The sequence below is a fragment of the Echeneis naucrates genome, chromosome 24, assembly GCF_900963305.1.
Source record: "Echeneis naucrates chromosome 24, fEcheNa1.1, whole genome shotgun sequence".
Taxonomy (NCBI): Eukaryota; Metazoa; Chordata; class Actinopteri; order Carangiformes; family Echeneidae; genus Echeneis; species Echeneis naucrates.
In genome coordinates this window covers 19,354,537-19,380,028 of record NC_042534.1, presented here as the reverse complement: position 1 = coordinate 19,380,028, position 25,492 = coordinate 19,354,537, and the positions used below count along the sequence as shown (strand labels likewise).

At 40.1% G+C, this 25,492-nt stretch overlaps 2 protein-coding genes across 2 annotated transcripts; both read left to right on the top strand.

Moving 5' to 3' along the window:
• Window positions 1–920: 920 nt before the first annotated feature.
• Window positions 921–13,714, top strand: ppil4 (peptidylprolyl isomerase (cyclophilin)-like 4). The gene is made up of 13 exons (XM_029496665.1): window positions 921–1,011; window positions 1,305–1,372; window positions 1,853–1,917; window positions 1,997–2,114; window positions 4,121–4,263; window positions 4,367–4,463; window positions 5,373–5,489; window positions 5,579–5,703; window positions 5,789–5,855; window positions 7,160–7,271; window positions 7,421–7,517; window positions 7,676–7,808; window positions 13,175–13,714. Exons 1-13 carry the CDS (start codon window positions 942–944, stop codon window positions 13,361–13,363), a joined length of 1,401 nt encoding a protein of 466 aa, XP_029352525.1. The 5' UTR covers window positions 921–941; the 3' UTR covers window positions 13,364–13,714.
• Window positions 13,715–16,212: 2,498 nt separating this feature from the next.
• LOC115038295 (endoribonuclease ZC3H12A) lies at window positions 16,213–25,083 on the top strand. Its single transcript, XM_029497166.1, has 6 exons — window positions 16,213–16,343; window positions 17,713–18,058; window positions 20,102–20,241; window positions 21,909–22,143; window positions 22,282–22,388; window positions 23,575–25,083. Exons 2-6 carry the CDS (start codon window positions 17,760–17,762, stop codon window positions 24,453–24,455), a joined length of 1,662 nt encoding a protein of 553 aa, XP_029353026.1. The 5' UTR covers window positions 16,213–16,343; window positions 17,713–17,759; the 3' UTR covers window positions 24,456–25,083.
• The last annotated feature ends 409 nt before the right edge of the window (window positions 25,084–25,492 follow it).

Sequence of the window (25,492 nt, the reverse complement as noted above, 5' to 3'; positions counted from 1 at the left end):
CTAACGGGATTTAGAGCTATAATTACACTCTGAAAGATAGAAGCACTCAGGATCACTCTGAGTCACACTTCAGAAAGTGGTGGTAATGCATCTAAAAATTGCCAAATGCCATATAAAAAACATCAAAAGAAGAACCACTGCAACACATGGTGTGCACAGATTCACTAGCCATCGTAGAAAGTCTACAATCAAGAAAAACAGTCAGAGAAGACTTATTCGTAGAAATTTAGCACAGTTTAATAAGACTACACAGAGGTGGCATAGATATACAGTTTTGTTGGGTACCAGCACATGAAGGGTTGAAAGGGAATGAGGTTGCAGATAAATTATCAAAATGGCATTACAAAAGGAAATAACAGTACCAGTTCCACTTGGAAAATAAGAAGGAAAAGCAGTTATCGAGGGGAAAGGAATGGCAGAAAAGGTGGGAGGAAGACCAGAAAGGAAGGGGGTATCACAAAATACAAAAGTCAGTCATAATAAAGCATTATAAAGAAAGGAACAGAGGGAAAGACATTATCATAAAAGGACTCAGTGTGGATCACACAAGATTAAATGGCACATTGGCTGTACTATGGAAAAGAAACAGCGATGAGTGTTGGAGTCAAAGAAAATGTTGTATGTATCATAGTGAACTGTAATATGTATGAAGCAGAAAGAAAGTTTACATGATAAAGTAAGTGGGACGGGAGTGGAATTTGATGGGTATACTGGAAACAGAAGGAGAGGGAGAGGGGATAAGAGTCACCAGGGAGGCACTATTTTCTTTCTTAAGAGACACAAGGTTGGTGGATAGAATATAAAAATAGGGTAAAGGACATGATGTTCCACACTCTTGTACAGTAGGTGGCGGTATGTACCTTAAAGTTGTGTGCGATCCGCCAGTAAATCGAGAGAAGAAGAACTATTACAGACCTTCTCGTGAGATTAGGCACGTAAGCATGGCGGTGCTTCTTGAAACGACGCTGGGTGACATCGTAATTGATTTATTTACAGAGGAAAGGCCTAAAAGTAAGAATACGAGCTGTTTGCATAGGCAGCTAACACTGCATCATGCTTGTTAGCCAGATAAGTTAGCAAGTTGAATAAGAATATTGATAGAATAAGACCATGTTAGCTTAAGCTATTAGCTTGTTTGCCTCTTTCAGTGTCTTCATTTAACCTCAGCTGGTAGTTCATTCGTTAATAACAAAAATGCTGGCATCAACAAAGAGAAACCATGACCAATTCATAATTTTTAGACGATAAAAGACATTGAAATGGTTTTGTCTGACCTCTAACCTCAGGGTTCGTTTCTCTTGCAGCCTGCCTAAACTTTGTGAAATTATGCAAGATAAAATACTACAACTTCTGCCTCATCCACAATGTTCAGGTAACACTATATGGTCCCTGCCGAAGTGGTTAGTCAATCTTTGGTATTACCAATTCTAACGTGACACTTACTCGATGGTTTGCCCAAGGAAAGCGATAGAGTCACGTTTTGAATTTAAGTTCACCTCTAATTTCAGACATGGACTTCATTAGTTTCTGAGTGCATGGCCTGCAGATACTTTCATTATCAGTCTTTGTAGGTGAAGCCAGGCCTGTGAATTCCTTTACATACTAGATTTTAATTCCATATTCACATATTCCATCTTTATCTGTGTACTGTGACTGTATTGCTTTTTTTTTCCCTTCGGCTCTTAGTCATCAGTTATAATATATTATATTGTTATGTATTATGTTGCATCCTTCGTGCTACTTCTGGTGAAAATCCTGATATCTCCTTTTTTATCTATCCAACTTAGGATGGATAAAAAAAGTGCATTAAAAAGTTTGTCCAAACGACATGTAAAATTGTATTTGTCCTCAGAGAGACTTTATTGTGCAGACTGGAGATCCCACTGGTACCGGCCGTGGTGGAGAATCTGTCTATAGGTTGGTTATTAGCATCACGACTGTTTACTATTTTGTGACATCACAAGTTGTAGAAATTTTCTCTTTTCTTTGTGATTAGTAAACTTTATGGGGACCAGGCCTGCTTCTTTGATGCAGAGAAAGTGCCACGCATCAAACACAGAAAGAAGGGGACTGTGTCAATGGTGAACAATGGAAACGATCAGCATGGTTCCCAGGTGAATATAGTGAACAGTGTGATATTTTTTTTTTTTTTTTTTCACTGTGGTTGCCAAAAGCTTCAGGATCAGACAGAATAGAGTACTTTGCCATGTTTCATATTTCAAGATGAAATCATGGCTATAACAATATAATACTTAACATCTGATTACATCCCATCATGTTCTACACCAGGGGTTCCCAACCAAAAAGGAGACCCGAAAACCCTGGGGGGCGTGGAAAGCTCTCTAAATTTTCAAGGGTGAAATAGGGTTATGTGTCAATTTTTTCTACATTACAATAAGGGGATAACACAGATATCATTACTGTGTACAAAATATGCACCAGTCATTGTGCTGGAGACACACTGCAATTCTGCATTAATGTATCCCAAAAAGAGGAGCTGGTCTGTCACACCGTAGCAGCTGCAAGACTCTTGCTGGCGGTCAGTGACTTAAAAATAAGATTAGAACAACAGATTTTGTGATTGCCACATAGTCTATATGAAAAAAGGAACAAGTTGTCTACTCTTCATAGTGAATGGGAAAATCTGATTCCACTTACAAAGTTACAGGCAAAAAATTAGGACACCCTATGAAAGCCTGTATATTTTTTGAACATTTGGACATATGGATATTTAATACCAATTTTACACAATACTGAGGGATCCAAGTACTCAAACAAAACGATTAAAAATTAAGAAAAGCCTCTTTAAAACTTTGTTTAAAATATAATTTAAAAAGATTACAATTTCTGGTGAGGAATAAATAACCCCACATATTTTCCCAATCAAATGGTTAAAATCACACACAGTTGTATCACATCAAGTGCACATGACCAGAACATATTTACCCAGCATTTTGAAGGATGCTTGCCCTATTCAAACCTCAGACATTTAGTTCGGTGTGGCTGTTGATGTGAGAATGAGCACCATGGTGAGCTCCAAAGAGCTGTCTGAGGCCCTCAGAAAGATGATTGTGGCTGCTTATGAGTCTGGTAAGGAATTTAAAAAGAATTTGACGTCAGTAAGTCCACCATCCGGAAAATTGTTTACAAGTGGCGGACATTAAAAACAACTACCACCATGCCCAGGTCTGGCCATCCAAGCAAGTTCATCCCCAGCCACTGTTGATGTGAAAATGCATGACTCTATTATCAGAAACTACACAAGTTTGACTTTCATTGGGAGGTGTACAAGGAGGAAACCTTTGCTCTCTAACAAAAACATTAAGGCCAGACTGAACTTTGCCAGAGAGAATGCACAGCAAGACCAAGATTTATGGATTAATGTTCTTTGGAGAGATGTGTAAAATTTAATTATTTGGACACCAGAACAGAACACGTCTGGCGTGCCCAGATCTTAATCCCCAATTGAGATGCTGTGGGGTGACTTGAAATGGGCTGTGTATGCAAGAAACCCCTCAAACATCTCAAAGCTGAAAGAATTCTGCGTAGAGGAGTGGGGCAAACTTTCTTCAGATGGATGTTAGAGACTGGCAGATGGCTACAAGAAGCGTGTCAATAAAGTTATTTCAGCTAAAGGGGGTTAGTAGCTAGTTATTAGAGGGTAGGGTGTCCTAATCTTTTCCTCCTTTAAAATGTGCATTTTTGTTCATATCTTTTTTTGATGAGGTAAACCATGTTAATATTTGTTGTTTAGTTGCAATTAAATCACTTTCTTTTCCAGAAATAAATAAAAACAAGACTGGACATTGATATGTGAACATTTCTTAATAAAGAACAGACTATTTAATGGAGTGTCCTAATTTTTTCACGACTATATGTATATGTATATAAACCACAGGGATACAGCTGTGTTTTAAGTATGCTTAAGCAAAGTGGGGCTGCATATTTTTACCGTTGTAGAAGGCTACAGTGATAAAATATGTCACTGCATTATTCACTTTACTTTTGTTTAAGCATTATTCAATTTATACAAATAAAAAAATTTCAGTTCAATACAATTTGTTTTCCAAGATGTTCTGTATATGCATGTTTTGTTTTTTTGTTTTTTTTTTCACCCTAGTTCCTTATTACCATTGGTGAGAACCTGGACTACCTGGATGGAGTCCATACTGTGTTTGGGGAAGTTACAGAAGGCATGGATGTGTTGTTGAAAATCAATGAGGCCTTTGTTGACAAGGACTTTGTTCCATTTCAGGATATCAGGTTAGGTGAATGAATTGTATTTAACAAGTATGCCACTTGTGTTGCCAAGATGAAAAAGAGCATTCTGTTTTATTGTGATGGAAAAACTGTAATGTTTCTTCAGGATAAACCACACAGTGATCCTGGAAGACCCATTTGATGACCCTCCTAACCTGCCAGTCCCTGATCGATCACCTGAGCCCACCAGAGAACAGCTAGATGTGAGTGCACTGCCACTTTTTGACATCTTGAAAGGAACTTTGTTGATTTGACTCAAGGTTTATATAGGTATCATTACTGGCTTCTACTAGTGTATAAGATGCAGCACTTTATGGCTAATGTAAATTACTGAACAAATGTTTTAGAGGGGAAAAATGCACTTTTTAAATTTGAGATTCCTAAAAGTACAGAATTATTTAATCTTCTTCCATCCTTACATTATCTATACAGTCCATCCATTCAAGGTAGTAGGAGTCAGTCCCAACTAAAATTGGGCGCGGGTACAGGACATTCTGCCCAGGGTTACTGGAGTCAGTCCCAGGTAACACTGGGCAGGGGTACAGGTACATCCTGGGCAAGTCTCCAGTCTTTCACAAGGGAAACATGTTGAGACAAACAACTCTTCATGTTCAGACCTACAGGCAATTTCGAGACAGCAGTTACCTTGGATGTGTTTGGACTATGGGGAGGAAGCTGGAGAACATGGAGGGGAAACCAACGCAAGAAGAGAGAGAATATCAAACTCCTCACAGAAAGACCCCAAAAACCTGCTTGCTGTGAGGCAACAGTAATAACCAGTCCAGCACTGTGCCCCTCATTTATTTATCTGATTGAACTGAATTTGATTACAATTTCTGGCTTGTTCAGCCGTGAGGCACACTCAAGACTTGACATACTTTTGTTGGGTTTTGAAGAAGTTCCTAAAATTTCCTAAAAAAGTCCTTAAATATCTCCATGGAGTTCAACCCTGGAGAAGATGGTGTTCTTCATTATTCTCTGTCCAGTGGCTTGTGGTTGTTTTAGTAGTTGAAAACTTAAAATTGGTGAATAAAGAATAGAGAAGTAGTCACAAAAATGTATATTAATAAACATAATTATGATAAATTATAATTGCACTATATACTCTGCAGAGTGGCAGAATTGGAGCAGGTGAAGTGATTGATGACACAGATGGGAAAGGGGCTGAAGAGCTGGAGGAGATGCTGAAGGAGAAAGAGGCCAAAACTCAGGCCATCCTACTAGAGATGGTGAGAAACTTAAACATGCTCTCAACTATCAACTGTTGGTTCCAAAGCTGCTGCAGATTTTTCAACATTATTCTTACTCATTCTTTCAGGTTGGTGATCTCCCTGATGCAAATGTGAAGCCTCCAGAAAATGTACTATTTGTATGCAAACTGAACCCAGTGACTACAGATGAGGACCTGGAAATAATTTTCTCCCGTTTTGGGTCCATTAAAAGGTGAAACCTGTATGATGCTGATTTCTTTACTAATAACATTGTTATATATTATTATACCTTTCTTATGTCACACTGGTCTGTGCAGCTGTGAGATCATCAGAGACTGGAAAACTGGAGACTCCCTCTGTTATGCTTTTATTGAGTTTGAAAAGGTGAGACTCTAATGTGATACACAATCTAAATATGTTTACAGGTGGAAAGCTAAGAAGAACTGAGGAAAATCCTTATTAATGTCAAGTTATTGCTGTAAATTCAGAACTACAGTCAAAATGTTATAAAGCTTTATACATATATTGATTGAGGATACTTGGTGAGTGTTTGCTACAGTTCCACTACCTCAATCAAAGGGCAGTCAATTGGCACTCTCATTATCTTGAGGGAGGTGACAGAAAAGGCACAGCATCCTTCACTCCACTAGTCCCTACCAGTATCACCTGATTCTCATTCCCTGTTGCATCTTTCTGCATCTTGTCTGCCCTTTGTTCCCCCTTGTATTTACTGTGGTGTAACACTACCCGCCCTGCCACACAAAGGTCATTTCACTCAATAAAGGTCGCCAAACTAACCTCCAGGGAGGGCTGCTGACGAGCACACACACTCACTGAAATAATAAAATATTTAGCTGCAAGACTATAAATGCATCAATCTCCAAAAAAGTTGACACACCGTTGGCTTTGTCAGTGCTTTGAACTAACATCCCTGCTATGGACTATATAATTTTGACGGAAGATGCAGGTTTAGCCCTCTGGGGTACAGTCTCTGAAGACCTTCATGAACTGCTTTCATTGGGGGAGTCAGGTCCTGAAATTATATAAGCTAGTATGAAAACTGATAGTGTTTCACAATTATAAGAAGTGAATAATTAAACCGTCAGAAGACAATGAACAAACTGTTATAGATAAAAATTATTTCACTCGGACCCCCACTAGTAATTCCAGAAATGTAATTAAATAAAGTGATTAAATATAATTGATTGCCCTCATTTTAAAAATTAGTGGAGTTGTAGAATTATTTTCTACAGCTGGAGCAGAAATCAATTTAATTGATTGATTGTTTGGCAACAAGTTAGCAGTACAAAACAAATATTTAGACTTTTAAAAAAATTATTTATTCTTTGTGCTATTATTCTTTAACCTCTGAATTGCAGAAGCCTTTCAAATGAGCTTAATTTCTTTTAGAATGTTAAGTATTTCCTAGTTAAGAGTAAAGAAAATGAGAGTCCTGTTTTGTTTTTTAGCCTATCAGTGAAATTAAGGTTTTCAATATAATTGCTGTGAAATTAGTTGTATTTTGTGATTGACAGATCAGCCTTATAAATTAATTCTAAGAAAATGCATGCCATTCTGAGAGGGAAATAAAAAGATCCATTCAGAGTCACTTTTAAATCATAAATTCCTTGACTTTTATTTAAATTTTACTTATTTTCCTATCTTTTTGATGTTTTCCGTCTCTACAGCAGGAGGATTGTGAAAAGGCCTATTTCAAAATGGACAATGTGCTGATTGATGACCGACGCATTCATGTGGATTTCAGCCAGTCAGTGGCAAAGATCAAATGGAAGGGGAAGGGTAATCACTGTGAAGACTGTCGATTACATGTTTTGAATATTTAAAAACACATTGTGCCAATGAAACCCAAGTGCCCATGTGAAGCTTTTATTCACTTCATTCTCTCCATATGGAGAGAAATTAATATTGATGACCTTGTCTTTTCCCAGGTGGTAAGTACACAAAAGATGACTTTAAAGCATATGAGAAGGACTTAGAGAGCCATTCCAAACTGGCCCTAAAGGATCAAGCAAAACCGAAACAAGAGTATCCTTTTGTGTTCATTTCAGTTTTTCCCACCTAGGTAATGTCACAATATAACAATGCAGTATTTAACACCACAACTGTCTTGTGGTAGTCATGCACCTGAAAGTCTCTCTTAATTTCCTTTATCAACTTAAAATTTCCTTAATTTTTGTCCAAAGCCCCAAGTATGAGCTGCTGATCGATGAAGAACACGAGGCAACAAGTCACTGGCACACAGAGAAAAAGCACAAGGAAAAGAGGCACCACTACCATTCAGATGATGAGGACAGAAAGAAGTCGAAAAAGCACAGGGTAAATTTGCTGTCTCAATGTCTCTGTTAATGACAAGTCATGGCTTTAATATCACTGTAAGAATAAGCTGTGTGTTCTGTTGACCAGTTTCTCACACTGTCTTGACAGGGATTTCATTTTACACACAGCTACCCCTAACCCTGAGCTCCTTTGTTTGCCACACATTTTTAATAACATGATCATCCAATGTAGTGTATATTGAAGTTTGCCACTGACTACAGGCAGCCCTGTATGGCGTCAGAACAGTCCCATAATGAATGAACTCTCACTGGACTTTTCACAAATGCCTTGTTTCGTAATTGTGTTTCGAACTTCACAAATGCAAATTTGAGCCACACTTGTAATGTGTGATAGATAGGGAGAGAGATAGAAGGAATACACCTACTACTAGACAGTCCATCACTCTTATTCCTGTTTAGACCACTTTTTAATTAGTAATTCGATTATGAAGGATGTCTCTGACATCAACATCCATCCCGTTGCCATCAGCGACCACGCACCAGACACTCTGACACTCACAAAAAAAACTAAAACACCACCTTCTAAACAATGGAGTTTCAATATATCATTGCTCAAGGACCCCAAATGTATTAAATTCTGTAAGGAGGAATGGACAATCCATCCATCCACCCATGCATCCTCTACCGCAACAGCGCTAACCACTACACCGCTGTGCTGCCCGGAATGGACAATATTCTGTGAAATAAATGACCAGCCTGATGTCTCAGCCTGCGTCCTACAACAGGCAGCAAAAGCATTCATGCAAGGCAAAATAATGTTATTCTTCATATAAGAAAAAACAGGAGAAAGCTCTTGAAACAGAATTAAACAAAAGAATTAAAGCCTTGGAGACAACTCACTTTGCCTCCCAAGACAAACATCTACTGAGAGAACTAAGGGAATTAAAACTAAAACTAAATTAATTACGCAACATCAAAATACAATTCCAACTGCAGAGATTATAGATTGAACATAGCAATAAATCCATGCCAACTAAAGCAGAACAAAGAAAGAGCAACATTATCATCAATAAAGAACTTCACTGGGAAAAAAACCTGTGACCCAGAAGAAATTAATCAGATTTTTAGGGAATTCTATAAAAATGTTATTCGAGGATTCAAGATTAACCCGTCCAAATCCATCATTGAAACTTTTCTGAGCACAGTCGTCTTGCCTAAATTAAATCAAGACCAAATAACGGCTCTGGAGCCATTTCCACCGAGGAACTCCAAGAAGCCCTCACACATATGCCAAACAGGAATGCCCCGTGACCAGATGGTTTCCCTGCAGAATTCTATGAAGAGTTCCGGCCAGAGCTTGCACCAATATTTTACAGAATGCTCAGAAAAATGCAGGAAACCCGACCCTTCCACCCAACATGAACTGTGCAAATATTGGCCTCCTCCTCCTAAACCGGACAAAGACCCTGCACTCCCATCAAGCTATTGTCCAATATCACTTTTAATGTAAATATTAAAATTATTTGCAAGGCACTAGCGTGAAGACTTGAAAAAAGTAACACTTCACATAACTGGGTTGATTAAAGGGCGACTCTACCAGCTACACCCGCAGACTTAACCTTATAGACTATTGTAACAGACAATAAAGAGCAAAGATGCCATAATGGTCTCCCTAGATGCAGAAAAAGTATCCAACAGGGTAAATTGGAATTTTCTCCTTACCACATCACACAATTTTGGGTTCAGAGATAACTTTGTGAACTGGATTGAAATATTGTTTAGCTCTCCCCATGCCTGTGTCAGAACAAATGATCAAATTTGTCCAAGCTTTTCCCTCCAAAGGGGAACCAGCCAGGGTTGTCCACTTTCTCCCTCCCTTTTTGCTATACTTATAGAGCCACTCCCAGCTGCAGTCCAGCAGAACCAAAATATTAAGGGAATTAACACAGCAAATATGAACCACCATCTTTATGCTGATGATGTATTACTTTTCCTACAAAATGCCCAAACTTCTCTCCCTGAAACAATAGCACTCATTGACAAATTCCTTGTCAGATGAAAGAAATTGACTGCCCAAACCCATAATCTGAGCTTTCCAGAGTACATCAACCGCCCCACTATGGGTTAGGGTTACCCCAATAGATTACAATATAAAAATCTTGTTAGGTCAAACGAAGTTAAACCAAGTTTGGCTCATTTTGCAAAGAAATCCAAATCTCTGATCTGCCCTTTATAAGTTCTACAAAGACTTACGTTGGTGGCTAGGATACTCTGTCCCTACCTCCCCCTCACTTTGTTTGCAAGGCGACCTCACTAATATCACTAAGAAAGTAAACAGATCCTGCATGCTCCTTATTGCCCTAAGCATTGCAAAAAAGACCATCCTGCTTAATTGGAAATCCAAGAAGAACTACTCAATATAGAAACCTTATATTAGACCACATTTCCAGAGAATGTCTGCTTGGGTAAAAAAATCGCAGAGTTTAATCAAATCTAGTCCCCAATAATTAAATCCCATCATGTAGTCTCGATGGGGGGGCTGGCCCTCATGACCCTAATCCTGGTAAGGGTGGCTTTGGATGCTGGTTTACTGTGGTGCCCGGCGGGCCCTGTGTTTCTGCATCCTGGGTTTGCCTTGGATCTCGCCTGTGCGTGGCGTGGCGGGCCAGGGCGGGTGCATGGGGCTGCTGTCCCTGGCTCGGTGGTGCACTGTCGAACTGGCGGCTGGGGCCCGTGCTGGTCCTTTGGTGGAGGGTTGCCCGCAGTGAGGTAGGTGACCCTGGCCCATGTCCTGTGTGTGGTGTGGGTGGAGCAGGTTCGTCCCTCCTGTGGCGGCTTGGGGCATGACAGGCCCTGAACGCTGGGAGGGAGCCCTGGACAATAGGGGGATGGGGGGAACATAGGAGGGGCGGGGGCCAACCTCCTTGGTGCGGACTGGGCTGGGGACCCTGGCCATGGGCCGCCAGCATGGCAGTCTTGGGTCCTCCCTGCACTCACGTGGCGGAGTGGTGGGCCCTCTCTTCAGGTCCCTGGGTTCAGTTGAGCTTATTGTGGGCGCCTCCAAACAGCAGGGCTCCCATGCCATGTCTGCCTCCCCCAATTTTAATTACACCCCAGACGCACACCATCACATTTACAGTTCCAAACACAACACTTCGGGGGTCTCTTCGGCGTTCTCGGGGGGGGGGGAGCTTGCCTTGCCTTGCCTTGCCTTGCCTTGTGCGGTGGGCCCTGTCTCTGGATTACATCCGCGCCTTAGGAAATCTTGATCCCCTTTTGGGTGGAGGAATGGGTGGGGGCAGGGTCTTTGGATGTCAGTCAGATAAGAGTCTGGGATGGCACTTAGCAGAGATGTGGGAAATCTCTGTTGGAGGCAACAGTCTCTTTGAAACCTGAGGGGTGTGGGAGATGGGAATCTCCACTCCCCCCTTTCTGGACCTCACAACAATCTAAAATAAGGCTCTTCAGTGTTTGCTTCACTTTTCAGACATAGTTCAGGTCCACTTTTATACATCAAACCACATGTGATACACATCTATTTGTTGACAGGCACTCTGTAGTCATAACTACATTAATCATTGATTCAATGAACAAAGTCTAAGCCTGTTTATACAGAGCTTTTCTTTAGGAGCTAATCTATAATAAAACTGGTTCTCTCACAATTTCTTACAAAAGATGCTGAATGTTGTTTAAAGCTCAAGGATGATCAGTGGTATTAATACAGTACAGGCCAAAGGTTTGGAGACACACTCATTTGAATGAGAAGGTATCTCCAAACTTTTGGCCTGTACTGTATGTTGATTGGAATCCACTGTTTCTTCATTCAGCCACACCATGTAGTAATGAACTTGTAAGTCAAACATCAAAGACAATGCTGGTGGGATACTTTCCATATTTAGCTCTTTACTCCTTGAGTAGAATCAGGAAAGGAGCAAAGGAAAAAGTTACAGCAGACGGTTAGAGGTTGTGTACTTCTACACTATCTAAGAAAGGACTGAGGTTAAAAGTAGGTCTGTAGTTGGCTGGATTAAAACTACACCAATATTAAAGAACTGTGGCACATCACTTTACAGTTAGGATTAATAAAGATCGGATGATCATATATATAATGTCTCCAGTCCAAGTCCAGTGGGATCCGGACTGGATAAACCTCTGGTTGTTTTGACTTGAATTAATGATGAGTTGTTGACTGCTCTGGAATTATTGCTAAGGTTTCATTCTTGTTTTAAGACCATCCTTCCAGACTAACAAGAATTCTTCTAGTTGGGTTGACACCATATCCTCGCACTTCAATGCGTTTGGTTTAACATGCTAAATTCTGAAATTCATATCAAGCCCAGTATGAAATCTGGGCCAGTGATGGTGAATCAGGATGCACAAGCCCTGAGCCTGAAGCAATTCAATGAAACCAAGCTATGATTTATTTTGATATTAACACCAAATTTCTTTATTAATATGGTTTAATGAAGATGAGCAGTCTGACCATACCAAAAATGTTGTTTAAATTGTAATCGTCTAAATTGTACTATTACATGTAAAATAGTACATAATGGCATGCTGTGACATCAGCACCAATAATCTATTGTTTTGAGAAACTTAAGTGTTTCCAGGAAGCTGAGATCCTCATTTTATAGACATTGAGCAGGTGTTGTGGTAAGCCTAAGCACCTACTGTGACGGTAAAGACTTTTAGCTGTACAGACAAAGCACCACTGATAGTGTGACAATGTCTCACCATCATCCCGTGGTTGTGCGAAACTTCAGGAGCTTTATCTCACTGTTATGATGAACATTTGATTTAAAAAAAAAAAACATAGTTTCTTAAAAATGGTGACTAAGAAACCAAAAGCAATTATTAGCCAACCAGATCACATTATTTGGTTCAAGTTCTTTCTGATGCCTTCAGGCTGACAGGAGTAGGGAGTATAAATTGCTTTGTTGTCCTTCACTCTTGTGCTATTAAGGTTGCTGAACATAAACTGAACCCATTTAGAATGACTGCAATTTAGAAGAATTTAAGAGATATTCTTGTTTATTGTTTAATTAATTTATTTTTAAATGTCTATTTTGCTTTAATCTTATACTCTATTTTAATGTTTCTTGGCCCGCCTAATGTCAGAAGTCCTTATTTGTTTCCTTTGACTGGATTACTCTGTGTATGAATGAATTAATATATGGACTGGGAAAACTACAAATGACCCCCTGGGGGTTAAATAACGTTATCTAAATCTGTATAAACCTCCACACAGGGGATTTCTTTATACAGAGCTTGCTTTATTAATTAGACAAGTGTATTTTCTAACTTGGTCCAATATAAGGGGAATCCTGTGTATAGTCCTGAACACAGCTTTACTTGTGCTTTTCATCCAGAGTCCCTGTGTCACATACAGTTTTCTCTCTTCTCCAGGACAGTGAGGAGAGCCAGCGAAATAGAAACGCTAGCTGGCATTCCTGCTCCCGCTCCAGAGACAGGGATCACAAACACAGCAAGTCCCGGGTCAAACATGGGAAAGAGGGGCGCCACAGTTACAAAGACAGGAGCTGCAGCCGCTCCCCAAAGAAGTCCAGGGATAAACAGCGTAGCAGATACAGATGAGGATAGAGGTGACAGAAAGATGCTCTGTTTTCAGCATGATTAAGTTTCCTGTAGAATGAAGAAAAAAATCGTTTTCACGTTGTCTTCAAGGAAATATGATTGAAATTTATGTTTTTATGTGTATATTAAAAATGCTGCATATGAGGCAGCTATCTTTTTGTTGTTGTTGTTTTTTTTTTTTCAATTCTTTCAATTTCATATCAATTGTAATTTTTGTAATGTAACTCTTTTCATGCTATGTAAATAAATTAGTTTGATTTGATCTTAATTTCATATGAATTGCACAACTTCTGAAATATGATTACTTCCTCTTGCACCATGTCTCATTTATAATAAAGGTCTCACCTTTGACCTTAGTCTCTAACATGGGGTTTTTATATGCATATCGTGCAAATGGAAAATGATAGAGTGGAATGTGTGAGGGAATTCACTAGTCTCCCCCTCCACCCACATCAGAGCTGGGTTGATTATCTCAGTTTATGCTCAGCTTTAAGTCTTACAGGCCTTTATTCCAAGATCAAGGCAAACAGGAATGTTTAAGGTTTGATAAAAGATAGCACACAGCAAAATCTAAGAAGTAATCCAGGTCATCTTAAGAACTGATCTGAAGTTCAGACATGTTATGAAACAGCTGCAGGGTAGTGTGGATGGCATGAAGCACAAAGCATAAGTAGCAGAAACAACTGGGAAAAATTAAGTGAGACTACCCATATTCTTACTAACAACACATTTTTGTTTTTTGATACACAGATTATTGACAGTGTAACACTTTTTCTTGGTGTTGTCCCTATATTGATTGTATAACTAAAGTTAGACTTAATTTCACATTTTTTCATCGCTATTAATTAGCATTAGCTTAAGAGCAAAATAAATATTCAAAAAGCACTAGCTATTTATTCCTTCATTCATCTACCGCCTATCTTTTTCTGGATCGAGGGGGTGCTGGAGCCAATCCCGGCTCACATTGGGCGAGCCCCAATACAATGTTTAAAAATGTTCAAAAATTCTTACTTTTTACTGTGTTTGGAGGAGTGTAGTCAGCAGTCAAAGGTGACAATACTGAGCAGAGTGGAAATAAAGGGCTGCACAACTTCACTCCTACGAGTGGAAGCACCACTATAGACTTCCCCCGACTCCTACACGCAGAGAACTCTCCTAGCCCTGCAAGGTTAAGGGGAGGGACTTCTATCAAACCACTCACCAGAAACAACACATAGATGAGGAAAATTCTCAGCTCAGCACTCATGGGTGTTGTAATGTTATTTCACATGAATCACTGTAAATCATCTTGGTTCTTCTTGCTCTCCTGCTTTGCCCTTTTATATTTGTTCATTTAAAATAAAAAAAGACTGTTAAATGGATAGGGAGTTGTGCAACAACTGTCAACCATTTCTGTAAGTCTAAATTCCTGATATAGATTAAGGTTACACATTTACTGAGCGTAACAGGGAACAGTATAGGAGGCATAAATTGTTCTTTCGTGTGTGTTTCCCGGGCGAGGGGGATGCTGGAGCCAATCCCAGCTAACATACAGAGATGAACAACCACTCACACTCATACCTATGGGCAATTTAGAGTTACCAATCAACCTAAACCTGCATGTATTGGACGGTGAGACATAGCCTGACTACCTGGTTTGCAGGCAGGAAGAGAGCATGCAAACTCCACAGAAAACGGTCCCCTGGACTGGGAACCAAAGCCGCGGCCTAATTGTGGGGCAACAGTGCTAACCACTATGCCACTATGCTGCCATATTGTTTCTTTTTATCTTTATTTATAAGTTGAAGTGTTTTTATTTTTTGCCTAATCTGATTCTGGTCCTTGGTCCACATCCTACATGGTGGATGGTGGAGGGAAAAATGTCAATGCACATTTAGTAGGTAAGCCTTTATTGTTAAGTTACATGTCACCCAGTGAAGCTAGTGAGCCTGGAGGGAATGCAGAAACTCAAACCCGGGATCTTCTTGCTGTGAAGTGACAATGCATCAGTGCATACAAAATAACTTTTACACCTTTCCAGTTGTTGTGAGCCATAAGCTGCTTTAGGGAAAAGGAAGAAACTCATCCTTGGATTCAGAATTTAATACCATTATGAGGCATGGTGAAACATAAAAGTGAGCCAAGGCCTAACAATAAACATGACAACAGACAAACAGACCCTGTCCAGTAGAGAAAAACAGCAGAGGAGGTGAAAGCTTAACGCCTCTCTTCCATTGGTTCTATGAAGGTCATCTGAAGCTCAAGATTTGGAATATGGATCTGGAACATTTATATATATATATACAATATACATCTGGAAATATTTGATAAGAATTATGCCAAAAATGCATTCTTTCTATTATGTGGTTCATGTGGCTTCATCCTTGAGCTTGGACTTTATTTTGATTTCAACTCTGCCACTGTGATGTTTCATATCTCCTGGATTTGGCTTAGTGAAGTTAGTTTAGTTAATGCCTAGACAACTAGTTCTTTGAGGAATGAAAACTGGCAGAAAGAAAACTGTGCAGGACAAGGTCTTCAGCTCCCTTGTGATTTTTTTGTACTCAGTTGTGATCAAGTTGTGATAGCAACTTCTTAGAGACACTGAACACGCCCAATTTAGTAAAAATAGTTACATAAAACACTCTAACAGTCTGAATGACTAATTGACCTCAAGAGTTTTTTGTCTGTGTTGGCTTAGCACCCAGTGGCACACACTGTTCTTTCAGCGACATCCAGTCAGCATTTAGTACAGCAAGGAAAGATCGAAATTGAGGAAAATAAACCCCACATGTGATCAACCACTACAAACAAGGAAGTAGCAGTTATAAATAAACATTGTTCTCTTCCTTGCTGTCAGTTTGGTTTTTGAGCAGTGACTTCCTCCTCTGAGTAATCAGAGCAGCTCAGCACAGAGCAGTTTGCCTGCCAGAGCAACTTTGTGACTGAGAGCGGCTAGACACAGAGGGACTCATGCTCCAACTCTGGGTTCACTGAATGTGTAAGTATATAAATATAATTTTAGTAATATGACAAAGTAATTCTATCTGTGTTAAATGTGAATTCTCATCTGGCAGTCTTGTTTTTTTAAGAATAGTCTGAATGTGTCAGATTATAAGAGACAAGTCAGATTAATGTGTTGTGTTCTACGTTACAAAGAGCAAAGGTTGTTGGTTGAGTTTGTACATGAGACGAACAAGCAGAGATAATCGTTGCCTTTATGTTCAGAAGAGGACATTGTAGATCAATTAAACGTGAACTCAGCAGCAAAGGATGTGGTTTGGTGCAGGTTGTAGCAGGTCTGTGCAAAGCCAAACCCAAAATGAATGTTTCAGTCAAAAACAAGTCTGGCTCCCGGTGTGTGAAGCTCTGACAAGGTTAATGTGACATTGTTGTTTCTTTCCCTCTTTCTTCAATCTTCAAAAATCATATCACAAGCAGTTTCAGCTAATCAGTCAATCTTGTGTGGCAGAGATCAAAAGGACTGCAGAGAGAGAAATGCTTCAGAATTTGGTAGATATGTTTTGCTGCGAAACATTAGGGTGTTGAGTTTAGAATGAGCTTTACGGGACTTTTTGTTGTCTCTATACACCTCCTCAGAGTTTATTAGCATCGTTTGTGTTTTCATCATTTCAGGTGTGACACCCTGTGAGACATCGGTTTAAGCGTCCAAAAAAAGCTCCATTTGTGAGAGGAAAAAAATTGTTAAAAACTTTCAAATGACTGATTTGATAGTTTTCACCATCAAATACATCAGGGTGAACTCTCTTAGGACATGAAGTCAAGGGGGTTTCCAGAAAATGTAAATAAGCATGTATGGAATGGGGTGAGGCTTCAAATGCTTCATTTTATACCTACAGTGCATCAGTTCCATTCATTCATGTTTGCTTTGGTTACTGACCTGAGTGAGACTGTAGGTACCTCAGTGATAAATGCAGATCCTCAGCTTCCTCCTTTGGTGTGTGTGACAGGGGCTTTCTTAACCAGTACAATGTCATCAGGGCTTGTGCTTGCGTTGGCAGTCATGAGGTTGTGGTGAGTAGAGCAGATCCTATCAGATGCACCAAACCACAGTGATTTGTCCAAAAACCCCTGAGAAACCACAGCTCAGCTTCCTGTGTTTACAGTTACAGAGGTTGCCTCTGCCTCGATGCCTTTCTGACACCTCTCAACTGTTCCAAAACACAGAAAGTTACTGATGAGCCAGAGTAAGGAGGCGAAGAGGTTTCCCCAGATCATTTTATAAAGAGTTTGGTTTATCATTTTATAAAGACTTTGGTCTAGACCTGCTTTATGTAAAGTGCCTTGATGTAACTTTGTTATGATTTGGCGCTATACAAATTAATCTGATTTGATTTGATTTGATTTAGAGACAACACAAGAAAGGAAACACACACATTCTGAGCCAGCATCTACAATGGACCATCAGCAGCAGCACATCAAGGTGGAACGATTCCTTAAGTTAGGATACTCACACAGTGATATCCTGAGGGTACTGGACAACCTCCACCATGATGCCCAGACTAACGATATCCTGGAGGAGCTAATAAAGACCTGCCACACTCGGACACACAAAGACAAAAGTGTCCCAAACAGCCCCAAACTGGTGCCCAGAGGCTGTAGCCCCAATCCCAGTCAGCCCAGACCTGGACCAGACAGAGATTCAGCTCCTGACTTCAGGCCAGTGGTTATAGATGGAAGCAATGTGGCCATGAGGTGAGTCCAGTCTGCATCTCTCATTAAGAATACACTCCTGCTTCTGACAGAGCACAACCTATACCTTTGGTTTCTTTCAGTTATAACATTATTGGAATATTATAATTATTATTCCTAATTTCTTAATACTGGCTCAAATTGAGCTACTTTATAGTTGTTGGATGCATCATATCCTAATCTGTAAAGTAATTGTCACTGTAAGAGAACTATGTAGTAATATATCTGAAATGCAGAAGGATAAAGTATATTATGGTTATATTGAGGTTATATTAAGTTATGTAAGTTATGTAATAGAGCTGCTCAAATATATGTAAAATTACATGAACCTAAAAATTTACTTTCATTTCCAGAGACCATCAGAGGTGGTAGGGTTTCTCCTTTTGTGACCCACAAATAAATAAATAAATAAATAAATTAGAGTGAAATTAAATTATAGCCATTTCAGTTTTAGAATGTATATGTCTATATATTAGTGTCTCCATTTGTGCAAATTCTTGTTTCAGTTCACAAATGTGTGTACTTCCTCTTTCAAGATATAGGAAGTGAGAGTATTGCTGTGTGGCTTTAATCTCCTGCATGTTCCCTGTAGGACAAATGATACATTGATCCATTGTGGAATCAAATTCATCATGCAGCACGATTTAAGTGCGGCTCCTGAACGTGACCTCAGCATTATAGCCAATCACTTTCACTAAATTGGGCAACAAGGAAGTTCATTGGTTTGAAATCCTCAGTGAGTGGGCTTGATGTAAGTTTGAAAGAGAAAACCAAAAATAAAAAGTTTTTCCATCACATGTATTCTTCTAAGGACTTGATTTATTTCAAAGAGGAAGAAGGCTGATATAGTTGCTTTCACACATTTGTTCCCAGGTGAGGCCATGAAACTGTAATTCAGGTTGATATCAGAGGCTGAGGGAGAAATAAACAATTTCCTTCAAACATCTGACTGTGGACTCATGACACCAATGGCTTATTAAAGCAGCATTCAGTGATTTTAGTCCAGTGTTTCCATACTACCAGGACAAAACATTTTTACAAAGAGGTCACCAAAAAAAGGGCAAAAATAAAAACAGTGGAAATTTCTTGATTTTTTGGTTCCTCATATGAGTCAATCTCCAAAAACCCTGAATCCTACAATTTCCACATCATGTAAAAATATGTTATCGCATTTGTAACTTGATTCAGTCATCAGCACTGACTGTACTGTTCACTCTTTCACGAGAAAAGTAAATATAGTTGCTGTTTTAAACTGGTCAGAATAAAATAAACAATCAGCCTGTTGCAGGATGAAATCTATTATTCAGAGACAAATGTTACATTTTGATAACTTTATGAATGCAGTTTCTCTACATTAGTTACTCTGGATATTTAAATTCGATCATGCATCTGTCTTTAAACACTTTCAACCAATGGCATAATAAAATAAGGCTCCAAACTACACAACAGCAAATGCACTACAAGTCCAACTCTACAACTGCATGAACTCAGTAATGGAAAAGAGCTGCAGGTGTATTTTATCCAGGAAGTCCCATTCAACACCAACTTTACCACATACCAGTAGTAATGCACTGTGATATATTCACTCAGACGCCATAAACCATCTCATGCCAAGTCTTGTCTTTGCTACCTGTTGTATGCAAAGTAGCTCACCACTTCCTGCTGACAGAAACAAGGGAAACCCCCACACGCATGCGCATACAAACACACAAACATACGCACACTTGTAAGCATACACATCCCCTTCTCCAGAGCCAAGATACTCATCTCTGTGCTTTTGCGATTGTGTTGCACATGCATTCCAAGACCAGCTACTTCAAATCAGATGTATTTGTATAGCGGCAAATCATAACAAAGTTACATCAAGGCACTTTACATATAGAGCAGGTCTAGACAAAACTCTTTATAAATTTATTTAAAGAGACCCAACAGATCCTCCGATGAGCAAGCACTTCCCAAAAAGGAAGTAAAAACAGCTTTGTGTGTGTGTTAAATTTGGTCAAAAACACAAAAGAAGAACTTGTATTGTTTTCTGTGTCTTTGCAGCCATGGCAACAAGAAGGTGTTTTCATGCCAGGGCCTACAGCTTGCAGTGAACTGGTTCTGGGACAAAGGGCTGCGTGACATCACTGTGTTTGTTCCCCTGTGGAGAAAGGAACAGCCACGACCAGACGCTCCCATCACAGGTGAGGTCAGACTGGGCTGAGGTGTTGCTATCCACTCAGCGTGAGACGCCACCTTATTACTTATTTTTACTCTTTACAATAATTGTATTTAGAGTTCTGTGCACATCTTCCTTTTCAGATCTGAATTCTGACTTCACCCATGTGCCATGTCACAATGTGTTATCTGGCTGCTGTTGGTTGATAGACCACTGACGAATCATTGGCTGAGATGCTGAGGATGTTGAGCCGCACAATTAATGCAATCTCCACACAGATAATCAGGCAGAACCAGAATTCAGACAGACTAGTTCAACAAAAATAAATCCATCAATTTATTAATGTCAAATTCCAGCTTCGTTATAAAAGTTTGTTGAGCAACTTCTAGATTCGGTACAGACGGTTACAGGTTCACCATTCATCTGTCAACAGGTGTACTTTAAAGACAGTCATAAATGAACGGGGTGATAAGAGGCTTTTAATCAAACAGATGTTTGACGGTCCTAACAACACTAGGCGACTCTAACATTTTTGTTGTAACTGGTGTAATAAAGTTGCATCAATTACAGTTTCAAATAAGTAGCTGACAGAGAATAACATTAGCATTAACTCCTCTGTAGCTTTATCACATTAAAGGCCATTAAAGTGAAAACACTGGGTGTCTTTCATACAACACGTTGAGACAGTGCCAAAATTAGATGGAAAAAAACACGGATTTCTGTATCAGCCCCCCAAAAAAATCAAGGAAATAATTTAAAAGAATAGTATTACATGGCCCACACCTGACAAAATGTTTCTCTTGTCCTCCTTAGTTTTATTAAAATATTATCTTGTCAACATACCACACTTCTTATTTGGTTGAGCCCACTTGTTCAAATGTTAACAGACATCTAATAAAACAAAACTACAATCCCATCTTTATGGACAGAGCACATTCTGAAATCAGGTCATGTTTTATATATAATAAAACAAGTAAAGGATAATGTGGCAAGAAGAGCCATTATTCCTTCTATCCACTAAGCGGCAGCCTAGGTGTAAGTTCTACCTGTGCACTACATTTAATTTACATAGAGATATATGATAAAGTAGCGCAGTTGAAGAAAAGAAGTTGTATGTGTGTATACTTGTGTGTTTGTCTTTGTATACTGGTCATGTTCTCCCAGTGCTTGAGTGGGTTTCTTCAAGGTACTCTGGTTTCCTCCCACCGTTAAGGCATTTCTGTTTAGGTTAACCGATGACTCTAAATTGTCCGTAGGTCTGAGTGTGAGTGGTTGTCTGTCTGTCTCTGTATGTTGGTCCTGCGATGTGTCCAGGATGTACACCGCCTCACCCAATGTGAGCTGGGATTAGCACCAGCTCACATTCATCTTCACCCTAAACAGTAGAAGATGAATGAATGAATGAGGATCCCAACCCACGCGTTTTTGCAGCTAGATATCATAAAAAAATCATATTTTATGAAACTAACTGAGGGCAGGTCAACAGGGAGAATTTGTCCTCCACCATTAATATTCTAATATGTTGTGCAGACTTTGTAGTAAATGTTCGCCTGTGCTTATATGTGTGTGTGTGTGTGTGAGTGTGAGATAGCTAGCTGCACAAGCTTTCAGAAAAACTATTCTATCACACTTTTGAGAAATTATTGTATTAAACTAAAACAATAACCAGTTATATTGGCTTGTGTTTCATAGATCAACATATTCTTCATGGTCTGGAGAGGAGGAAGATCCTGGTGTACACACCGTCGCGCTGTGTCAATGGGAAGAGGGTGGTGTGCTATGATGACCGCTATATTGTCAAGCTGGCTTTTGACTCAGATGGTATTATCGTGTCCAATGATAACTACCGTGACCTTCAGACTGAGAACCCCCAGTGGAAGAAGTTCATTGAGGAAAGGCTGCTAATGTATAGCTTCGCCAGCGACAAGTAAGACTGATGGTCTCAGATTAGGGTTCACAGGCAGCAGAAAGCAGATTGGCAGAGTGCAGATATTCTTCAGTGAAATGAAAGCTTCATCTTTGCTTCAACATCTCACCACATCACAGTGTCTCTGTTCTGATGCAGGTTTATGCCTCCAGATGATCCTCTGGGCAGGAACGGTCCCACCATAGATGATTTTCTTAGGAAGAAGCCATGGACCTCAGACAACAAGCTGCAGCACTGTCCATATGGTTGGTTCACATTTGTCATCTCCTCTTGTTGCATTTCCTTGTTTTCTCTGATAACAACTGAAAGCTGCACAATAGGAACCACATGAATCAATTAAAAGGGTGTGAAAAGACCAGTGGAAACAAATATTTCACCATTACAAGCTCTCTCACTTTGGTTTAAAAAAAAAAAAAAAAAAGTCAGCTGTGGCCCCCATTGCCTCCAGGTGGCGGGATGGTCACAATGAGCAAACTCCTCCACTTGGTGATTAATTCATTCATCTTCTACCGCTTTTCTGTTTCTGGATCACAGGGGTTGCTAGAGCCAATCCCAGCTATCTGCCTGTCTCTGCCCGGCGTTGGACTGGTGACCTGTCCAGGGTGTACCCTGCCCTTGCCCAATGTGAGCTGGGATTGGCTCCAGCGTCCCCCGTGACCCAGAAAAGGACATGCGGTAGAAGATGAGTGAGTGAGCGAGTGAGTGTCCTGGTTGGTGGGAGGAAACCAGAGTACTCAGAGGAAGCACATGCAAACTCTACACTGAAAGAAACAACCTGCTTGTTGGTGGGAAGCAGCGTTAACCACCGCTGTGCTGCCGACCCCCTTGGTGATGACGCTGCATAATGTGTTGGATGTTTTTGCAAACAGTCGGTCAAAGTTATGTCAACTATGGAAATGGGAACAATGTTCATGCATGAACCCTTCTTTTGAAACATGATACAATCAATCCAAGCTATTAGGGTTTATTTTATTTTATTTTATCTCCAAAAGAGAAATCCTTCAGAAAGGCCAAAGTTCCAGAAGTTTACAAAAATGAGAGTAGAACCTGTGCTCAAAATCTCTGTCCACATGTTCCCTCCTTGTAATCTATATTTCAACACAACATAATCAGTTTAGACCAACATTTTTACAAGTTTATGTGTGTACATTTGTCCCACACTCAGGGGACAAATGGAGACTGACACAAAAAGGTGTGGGTCCAGTAGGGAGCACTGGACTGCACTTTACGAGAGCATATGTTAAGAACCATACTGCCAGGCCTGCCTGCCAGTCAGTGTTAAGTAATGAGACAGCGGAGTGACTGAGCAGCAGGATCATTACAAACTAACAGCCCAATTGGGTTTTACTTGCGTCCTTAAGACATTATAAACATCTGAAATGTATGTGTTTAACACAAATGTAAAAAGTCAAAATGTTTTTTTATTTTCAGGAAAGAAGTGCACATATGGAGTGAAGTGCAAATTTTACCACCCAGAGCGAGCCAATCAGTCACAGTTGTCTGTGGCCGATGAACTAAGGGCACTCAGGGACAGAGCCAAGAACTTCTTATCCGTACCTAATTTGTACCAGCCGGAGCACAGACACACCTCATCCACCCCTCCACCCCTGAGTTTAGAGGACCAGATTCACAGGACGTCAGCCAGTGAGCAATTGCTCTATCAGAGAGACACCAGCAGCCCGAGAAACCACCCCAACACAGGCTTGCCCCAGTGCCCTAGCCCTGACATTGACGAGGCCTTCAGCTCCATGGAGAGTGCAATGCCCAGGTTCTACATCAAAGATATGCCATATAGCATGGATCCTCCTGCTCATAGTTACAGCAGTGGAATGGCCAGCTACAGCCACGATGACTTCCCCCTCTCAGGGTCATACAATGGAAACACCCAGAGGCCATGTCTGAGCAGAGCAGGTTACTATCCTCATCCAAATTGCCAGTGCAGTTGTGCTCACACGCAGACCAGGTCACCAGCCCACAGCCATCTAGCATGGGCCTCCTGCCCAGCTCTGCCTCCACATAATACAGAGTATCCCAACCATGGGTCAAAAGAGCATTACTTCAGGCAGCTCTCCAGACAGACCCACAGCTTACCCAGGGATCCATGGGTACAGGGCAATCTCTCCGATGCCAGACTCAATGGTCAGGCTGACAGTCCATTTAGTGAGCACAGGAAGGCAATAAGGGGCCAACTGAGCACCCTGTATCCCCAGAGCACAGTGGAGCAAGTCATGAATGTGTACCCAGATGTGTCAGACATGTCTGAACTGATTCCTCTAATTCAGAACCATAGGACCAGCCACTTGTCCTTCTGAAGCTGAGACTGAAGCTTGGCACACTCTGGAGTTCTCACCACAGGCAAAGACAATCTTCTAAATAAGATCTATCTTCTTAAAGTGACTGTGAATTACAATATAAATTATACTAAACGCATCCTTGAAGTTCCCTCCTACCTTCCCTTTAGCTCAGCATTAAAAGGTGACTCCATGTGTCATGAAACTGTAGCAGACAGAATGCTGTTTCTTGATCCCATGTTAATAGTGCAATGCACTACTTCCATATATGCTACTTAATGTAGCACTGTTGAATGTCCTAAAGCAGCATGTGTTGTTTTTCTCATGTTGCCTCAAAGTGAGGAAAGATATTTTCTGTACTTCTATAAAGGAAGTCATTGACCTCTGTTTAATGCAGTGTTATTTTCTATGCTTGTGAAATAAAACTAACCAAGTTGCTTTGAATATTTTTTTGATTAAAATATAAAAAGACTTCCTGGAGGTAAAGATAAATGAAATAAGTGTTAAACAATTTATACCACGTATACATTACTTTAACATATGTCACATACATACATACACTGTTTGGCAGAAGGGAGGTATATTAATTTTGTTTTACAGTAATGTAAGCCAGATAATAAGTGCAATGTTATTAAATTTTTCCAGTAGTTATCGTTGCTGTTGGTGTAAGTACGATGACAGGGGGTGTATTATGAAATGAGATTAGTGTGTTAGCGAGGTATGTTGAGCATAAAGGCAGACTTTTCTGTGCCATGAAGGTGGCTCTTTAAAACTGGCTAAATCACCATGGTAACTTATGCTCGGAACAAAAAGCATGGCCTTTTCACTGATCATCCTCTGTGAACATGGCATCACCGTTTTTGGAAAATCCAGTGGATGTAGGTGCCCGAATTGTTAGAGGGAGTAACATGTAACAGAGAGAGTAATATGAACACCTTTTCCTCAAACTTGACAGGTCCTTTGATCTTAGTTGACCTTTTGACCTCAGCCCATCTCGACCAATGAGAGTGTTTCCCCGCTCCTAACCACTCCCATAGTGTGTCCACGCCCCTAGCGAT

What these genes read in the sequence shown, in the direction of transcription:
- ppil4 (XM_029496665.1), top strand. Translation starts at nt 942, where the DNA reads ATGGCGGTGCTTCTTGAAACGACGCTGGGTGACATCGTAATTGATTTA. An exon ending in GCCTCATCCACAATGTTCAG is followed by an intron (nt 1,373 to 1,852) that starts GTAACACTATAT and finishes ATTTGTCCTCAG; the next exon opens with AGAGACTTTATTGTGCAGAC. An exon ending in ACGATCAGCATGGTTCCCAG is followed by an intron (nt 2,115 to 4,120) that starts GTGAATATAGTG and finishes TTTTCACCCTAG; the next exon opens with TTCCTTATTACCATTGGTGA.
- LOC115038295 (XM_029497166.1), top strand. Translation starts at nt 17,760, where the DNA reads ATGGACCATCAGCAGCAGCACATCAAGGTGGAACGATTCCTTAAGTTA. An exon ending in ACCAGACGCTCCCATCACAG is followed by an intron (nt 20,242 to 21,908) that starts GTGAGGTCAGAC and finishes TGTGTTTCATAG; the next exon opens with ATCAACATATTCTTCATGGT. An exon ending in TATAGCTTCGCCAGCGACAA is followed by an intron (nt 22,144 to 22,281) that starts GTAAGACTGATG and finishes GTTCTGATGCAG; the next exon opens with GTTTATGCCTCCAGATGATC.